The sequence below is a fragment of the Papaver somniferum genome, unplaced genomic scaffold (genome assembly GCF_003573695.1).
Source record: "Papaver somniferum cultivar HN1 unplaced genomic scaffold, ASM357369v1 unplaced-scaffold_21, whole genome shotgun sequence".
Taxonomy (NCBI): Eukaryota; Viridiplantae; Streptophyta; class Magnoliopsida; order Ranunculales; family Papaveraceae; genus Papaver; species Papaver somniferum.
In genome coordinates this window covers 12,372,398-12,379,541 of record NW_020631041.1, presented here as the reverse complement: position 1 = coordinate 12,379,541, position 7,144 = coordinate 12,372,398, and the positions used below count along the sequence as shown (strand labels likewise).

General features: G+C 38.9%; 1 protein-coding gene across 4 annotated transcripts; it reads right to left on the bottom strand.

Annotated features, from left to right (window-relative positions):
- Window positions 1-1,399: 1,399 nt before the first annotated feature.
- LOC113339751 (1-phosphatidylinositol-3-phosphate 5-kinase FAB1B-like) lies at window positions 1,400-6,926 on the bottom strand. 4 transcript variants are annotated; one of them, XM_026584978.1, is made up of 11 exons: window positions 5,961-6,926; window positions 5,437-5,584; window positions 4,997-5,341; window positions 4,463-4,912; window positions 4,072-4,388; window positions 3,869-3,992; window positions 3,631-3,765; window positions 3,266-3,491; window positions 2,415-3,178; window positions 2,037-2,303; window positions 1,400-1,951 (listed from the first exon to the last, which is right to left on the bottom strand). In XM_026584978.1, the coding sequence occupies exons 1-11, from the start codon at window positions 6,488-6,490 to the stop codon at window positions 1,628-1,630; spliced, it is 3,630 nt and encodes a 1,209-aa protein (XP_026440763.1). In that variant the 5' UTR covers window positions 6,491-6,926; the 3' UTR covers window positions 1,400-1,627. The 4 variants fall into 4 exon arrangements, with proteins under 4 accessions (XP_026440763.1, XP_026440760.1, XP_026440762.1 ...); XM_026584975.1 differs by having other exon boundaries at window positions 2,415-3,491; window positions 5,961-6,645; window positions 6,742-6,926; XM_026584977.1 differs by having other exon boundaries at window positions 2,415-3,491; window positions 5,961-6,524; window positions 6,742-6,926.
- Window positions 6,927-7,144: the final 218 nt, after the last annotated feature.

Genomic DNA, 7,144 nt, shown 5'->3' with positions numbered 1-7,144 from the left:
AGTGCATGGATTCGGAAGATTTTCATTTATGAGCAAGGATACAAGGCTCTATTTAGCTCGATCGCAACACATGATGCACGATCTGAATTAATAATTTGTTTAGTTGACCTCAAGTCTAGACAGATTCAGATGTAAACAATCCTTAGAGATGCTCTAAACTTTCATTTTAATCTTTTCCTCCACCAAAATTTGCATTTCCAAGCTCTTTCTGCAACTTGGTGAGATTGGTCTAGCGCGGCATGGCAATTCTTGAAATTCACCGTCTGAAGATCAGAGTTTATACGAACGATGATGCTTCACACATCACCAAACCTTTTCTAATTTCTTTGCTTCTCTTTGTTGGTTTTCTTGTAGGCTTCAGTCTCTTTTTTTTCCCACTCATGGAAGTAATTATTACGGTTGAGAGTATCTCTATCAAAGGCATGAATCTTAATGCATCAACACATTCGATGATCTCCCTCGAAGGCAACAACTTTACAACTTCGTTGACTTCTTCGGATGATACGGTCACGCTTTCTCTGGAATTCAATATTACAATTAGTGCAAAAAACCCATGCTTTCTAGGCTACAACTACTATGAGAAAGACAGTAGTATCTCTATTTATTACTCTAATAATGTTGTCTTGCTATGTTCATTTGGCGATATTATCCCAAGTTTTCACCAACCGAAATACAATCTGACGGTTTTTCAAACTGCAGTAGGATGTTGTGGTGTAACGTTAACATCTACCATTTATGAATCCTTAATGGATCAGCAGAGAAAAGGGAATGTTGTTTTAGGAGTGTATATTAATTTACCTATGAAAGCTGATGACTATGGAAGTAATGAAAGACCGGTGTCGGTTGTTAAGACTCACTGTGATATCACAATTGATAAACTCGCTGCGGATACGAAAATCATAATGAAGGTATGCAGCCTTACGAAGAAGTATTGGGGGTAAATACTTTACAAGGAGGTCTCGTAATGTAAAATTATTGATATTTATGCAACTCAAACAAAGAAATTAGAATACATTAATCTGCAATATATATTGTTCAGTGAATTGTTCCCCGTGTGCACTGGGGGGGAATCAAGCAGTGAGATTAATCGAGTATACTCCTATTGCCTTCATTCTATGTGCTAAAACAGACCTTCGTTGGTGCCAGTATAGTGTAAGTGTGTTCTTAAATTGTACAGCATCATATTTCGATATCTTGACAATGTAAAGCAGTTTAGAGTGGAATAGACAAAACGATATCAGGTGGAGCTCCCGATTTAACTGACCAGGACTGCTAAACAGTGAATGCCCATATAGCAATTTGCAAAAACTCAGACTGAATGGGATATGAATAAAGATGGCTACACAAATGAATAACTGTATATGTATATATATTTTTTTCATTATTAATGTAACGGATACATGAGCGAAGATGTACAGGACAGTAGTTCGGGGACAGGTTACCCAAGGAACTGTACCTGTAACGGGAATTTCCCCGAACTAGAACAGCCATGTTCTGCATCTTCTAACAAATGTTTTCGCATATATTTTTTTCACAGAAACCAAATGACAAAAACGAACTATATATCAAGAAGAGGATTCCAAACCGAATAATATACAACCAAACTGCATGTTTGCTTTGTACAACTTTAGGGAGATGAAACCTTAACGGTGTTATCTTCGCCAAGGTCGGACTGGGATGCACTTGGGATGATGTTTTGAGGAGACCACTGATCTGGGACCATAAGGAAATACTCCGACATGGCTTTTCTGAACCTTTTCATATATTGTTTCGGTGAGATTACAGTTGGTGTAGAGTTTTTAGCTCCACCAAAGATACTCAAAGTTTTTACCCATGTCTCTAGATGTTTGTCCCAAGTATACTGCCTCATGAAATCAATGATACCTACAACAAGCTCTTGCTTCTCCTCGTCCATCCCAACCAGTAATGAGTAGTCCATTACATTAATTGACTGCGACAAAATGAATTAGCACAAAATTGGATAAGTCTATGTTTTATTTGAACCATCAACATTAGGAACAAGTTGTAAAACTTACAGCAAGGAAAGAAGTATCATTCCAGACGGCTCTCTCTAGCAACCGCTTAGCTTTGTTTCCCACAAAAATGGGAGAAGTTGGCATTTCTTCAATTAGGTTTTGATCTAAAAGGACTTTATTGCTTTCACTTGCATCTGCATTATACCGAGACTGGGTGGATCCTTTGAGGTCATAAAGTCTTGTAAGATTACGTCCAAATAGAAGATTTTCCATTACAAAAACATCCATCCTCGCATCCTTCCCACCATTTTGGTGCTTCGAAGTAACCTGCCATGAGAATCCGACAAGGAAACAATTGGAAATGACTAAAATGCTCCTCAGAATTTTGATTTTGTTTTCTTGTTTTCTGATTCTAATACTCTAGTACAGAAGATGTACCTGATAGATCCCGAGAATCTTGGAAAGGCATGTTGGGATTCTTGTGTCAATCGATTCAGTGAGATATTTGAAATACTCTGGAGCAAACTGGAGGAAATATTCCAATTCTGTCTTGGTAACCTGTTTAATGATGAATCGATCATCCAATGATTTCGTAAAGAAGACGTTACTCTTACCCCATTTCTTACACCGGCTAAGAGACCTTATGAAGTCGAGCTCAGAAGGACAACACATCCTCCTCAGAGCCTCAAATCTACTTGAATAGTAACACGTCACTGTGTACTTCACCTTCCCTTGTGGGCTATAATCTGTGAAAGAAACAGTGGCATGCAAAGACTTAGAATCAGATGAACCCCCGTTAAGTCCCTCACCTGATATCTGGGAATGATACTCCGGGGAAGATAATGTGTATGATATAACACTTGTGGGTTCATCATCATAAACTGGCACAACAGTCCCATCAACACCTATGGGAAGAAAGAACCTTGCTCCACCTAAACGTGGCCACTCCCTAACAACCGGAAGATATACAGGATTGTACTGTCCAAGATTATCGAGCTTTGGAGTGCTCATCGATGAATTCTTGTTTACAGAAGGAAGGTAGAGGTCTAAAAGATATATAGGATCATACCAAGCAGAGTTCTCCTGCTTTGGAGCTCTCCCAGCCGAATTCTTGTATAGTTCCAGAAAAGGAACCCGTACCCAGGCCGGGAACTGTTCCACATTATCATCCCGTCTGTCTTCTTCTCGTTGATCTTGGATATCTGTTATTTTCATCACAACGTCTACCATACTTGAATCAACCAAGACAGCAGTATTATTATTTTCCTTGACAGTCGGTTGATTTTTACCTATCCACGCATCTTCAAGTGTTTCAGACAAATATTCAGCACTAGGCGCAGAAGTATTCAGCTTTTCCTTGAAAGGCTTGTTATCTGTATTGGCTGCATAAACTAGGCGCTGATCCCACAGATAGATATTGAAGATTAATTGCCTCCGTAAACCATTTATCTCAATAATATCAATGAAGGGTTGCCCTTTCTTTTCCTCCCTGTTTAGTGCATTCTGGAGATATTCCTACAATAATGTACATAAAATTAAAACCTAGAAAAAAACAGAAGATGATTCTCTAGAGCAAAAAATAAATACTCAAAGACAAGAAAGTTGATTTCATGGAGTTTAGCTTGGAAATGAAACTGAAACATAGAAGTCTCACCTCAAATTCTGCCTCCTCTGTCTTTAACAACCCCTCAAGTTCTGTAATAAGGCCTCTGGACCCAGTTCTTTGGTCTGCAATTTTGCGGAGAGCATTTGATACTTCAGCGAACAGATGTCCTGCCCTGTTGACCACCTGTTACACATGAACAACAACAGATCATTTTAACATGTGAGCAAGGAAAAAAATTGAGCGACAAAGTGAATGTATCCCAAAAAAAAAATGGTGATGGTGTCACCTCATTCGCTTCATGTTGTATCCAGTCCTGCTTATTATAGTTAAAATCAAGTTTTGAAGGTGGAAGGTAAACTGAATGCACATTTGTTGATGCATAACGGAAGCAAGCAACCAACCTTCCAAACCTGCGCAATATTTAAGTGTATTATCTAAATTTATACAAAAGACTTATAATTCTTGATACATGTTTCAGCAGGAACATACCCATAGAACCGTACACAGTCTCTATGTAGAGAATGACCACAGTCTGCAGCAGCATGGTTTGAAAAGCTAAGCTCTAAGAACTTCCCAAATGATAAACTCCAAGCAGCATCAGACATCACTACTCTTAGAGTAGAAGGAGGTATCCCGTCGAGGCGTGAACACTGTAGACACCTGTGCCACATCCAGATCTTCCCTTCTCCTTCACCCGGTAAGAGAATCTCAAGCTTCTTAACAGAAATCGTAAGAGTCCCTTGTCCATGAGTATAAGAATGAATATGTGCTTCAGATGGCATCTTACATAACCGGCATCTGAAACTCTGGCAAATAAATTTGGCTTACTCAGTCACGGAAGCTGTGAAAGGGATGCATAAACATGAAAATAAATAGTTACCTGGTCAAACAAATGGTCTCGTAAAAACCGTCCTAAGGGCTTATCAGAACTTCCATAGTATTTAATCCGGAAGATATGGGCTCGTTCGCATACAGTTCCCTTCCAAACACAACGAGTTGATAACGAAACCAATATACTCTGATGATCAGTTGTACATTGAGGAAAGTCTTCCTTGGACGAGCCTTGCTCCTCGCGACTGTTTTTTCGGTCTTGTCCTAAGGTTGTCAAATCTGAAGAACTTAGTTCACCTCCACCTGTGGACTCCAGTGCTTCAACATTATTTGCACTGGGATTATACGCAACTGTTATTGGTGATTTCAAGGGAAAGGAGGCGCCCTCATCAGCTAGAAAAGACGTCTCCAAAGCCAAGTGATATACTGCAGAGATTCCATATTGGACCACATGCTTCACCTTTTTCAGTTCATCCCCGTTAGCACCCCTAAGCAAAATCTGTAATAATAAAGACAGGGACTTGATTTCTTATATATTCAAATTTGATAAACTTGAGATTGTAAAATGTTTTGCTAGACTCACTGTGCAACCCAATGGTTTAGGGCATCCTTCAAAGAACATGAGCGTCTTCTCCAACTTCTTTCCGTTCTGCCCAGCACTGCCATGCAGCTCAAGAAACTTCTCCACGCGGAATGTGTCACAGAACCCAAGTATCCGAGATGAAAGATTATCAATTGAGGGAACAATCTGCGCACCAGTGCAGCGTGCTATGCGCTCTAAAAGTGGCCTCTTGAGATTAAGAACGACTGCTATGTCTTTGCCATGGAGGTACTCTTGAAAAGACCGTGAAACTGATTTTTCTACCAGAAGTACAGTAGGGTGTTGTGCCTCTATTGTTGCAACCGCCATCTCCAAATGGTCCATTTCCTAAAAAAAATAGTAAGATCCATAAGACCGAGAAACTAAAAAATAAAAACATGAGTGGTGGATCAACTGGAGAAAGATGATCGGAGATAATTAACCTGTTGGTCTGATAATGTAATGATATTTGACAAGGAATTAGGATACTCGAGAGCTCCACCAAGGATTAGGAACCGTGGTTTCTCTATTTTATTCCTCATATGCTTGTGGGCCACGTTTTTCTTACAAACAACTCCTTTGACCACCATGCTAAAAGTTAACACAAAATTGGTTAAAAAGACCAAAAAAGATCAACAATTTTCGTTGATACTGTTTAAATGGACAAAAATGTAAAAATAGTCAAGATGTAAACAATTTCATCCTACCCATTTTCAAATACTTTTTCTTATTTTTAATTTACATCATGATGCATCCATTTTCATCCTTACTATTTTTTTAAGTTTAAGTCAGGATGAATCCAATTTCATCTTGCTATTTTTTTAGTGTCAATTTCACTCATACTAATTTTTACTCGTCCATTTGAACCATGTTTTAAAAATATTTGGACAAATAACTCATTTAGCGAAAAGTTAAATGAGTCAAAAAAAAAAATATATATATATGATGTATGAATTATCATTTATACCTTTCACTTCGGCGACCACAAGCCAGACACTTAACTTTCACATATCCGCCAGGGTCCAACCCTTCTTTGCTAGTATCCGGCTTAAGCAGTGTAGCCGCTTCCCAAGACAACGATATTACTATATCCAACCAACTTTCACTGTCATCCTCCTCGCCTACGGGCAGGTTCTCAACCTGCAGCAGCTGAGCTACCAAAGCCCTAAACTGACCATCAACAACATTCTTCATGGCTTTCTTGTGTTCCTCACCCGACTTTTCCTTGGTACTGGACTCTCCGTCACCGAAGCTGGTTAAAGGACTTAGGTGTCTCCATTCTGCTGTGGCATCATCTTCGTCATCATAGAATAGGACAGCTTCTTCATCATCTTCTAAATCATCTGGGCCAGGAGGAATCCAGAGGAGACCATTATTCTCAAAATCTACAGGCTCAACCATCTTACTCTCCGCGACAGATGAAGAAGAAGCCGTTTCACTCTTTTCGCCGCCATCAAGTAGCTCATCATCAGTCATGCTCTTGGTAGGGCTATCCATGGACTACCAATATGAATCAATACAATTCCCCCACCTAAAGATCCACAAACCCCAATAAAAATCGAATATCTTTTTTCCCACAAGTTCAACCCAAATTGATTAGAATTCCCCAAATATAATTAGTTGATCTAGAAGGCATGAGAAATTGAGAATCCCTAAAATTTGATTGTTTTCTAATCAGTTTCAACCAATTAAACAGACCCAGAACCTCAGAATCCACAAAAAAGATAGAAAACGAAAAACAAACAAACCTTAAAACTCCATCTGTGTATTAGTTGGCTTCATCATCTTCTTCTTCGGTTCATGCCTCACCTCCCAACTCAATCTCGACTTGGGAATTAATTAAGAGCAGTAACCTTAACTTTTCTCATGTTACTATTTTGAATATACGGCGATAATACTTCTGTATCTTGAGATGCTCCAGTTCATTTATGATGAAGATATCCTTTGAATTATTTTGATGGCAAACCTATCCCACGATATATTTATATATTTCTTTAATCACCAGTTCACCACCCTTGGGGACAGCTTGCAAGTTGATACATAAATGGATGCCACGATCAGCATGTTCATACATGAATTCATATATTGTTACCATGTCACCTTAGCCACAAAATAATGATAGTTAAAAACAGGGATTCAAGAATTGCCGAC

Coding starts and splice junctions, on each gene's coding strand:
- LOC113339751 (XM_026584974.1), bottom strand. CDS start 6,490: ATGGATAGCCCTACCAAGAGCATGACTGATGATGAGCTACTTGATGGC. Junction 5,585..5,960: donor TGTGGTCGCCGAAGTGAAAG/GTATAAATGATA, acceptor GTTAACTTTTAG/CATGGTGGTCAAAGGAGTTG. Junction 3,993..4,071: donor GACTGTGTACGGTTCTATGG/GTATGTTCCTGC, acceptor AATATTGCGCAG/GTTTGGAAGGTTGGTTGCTT.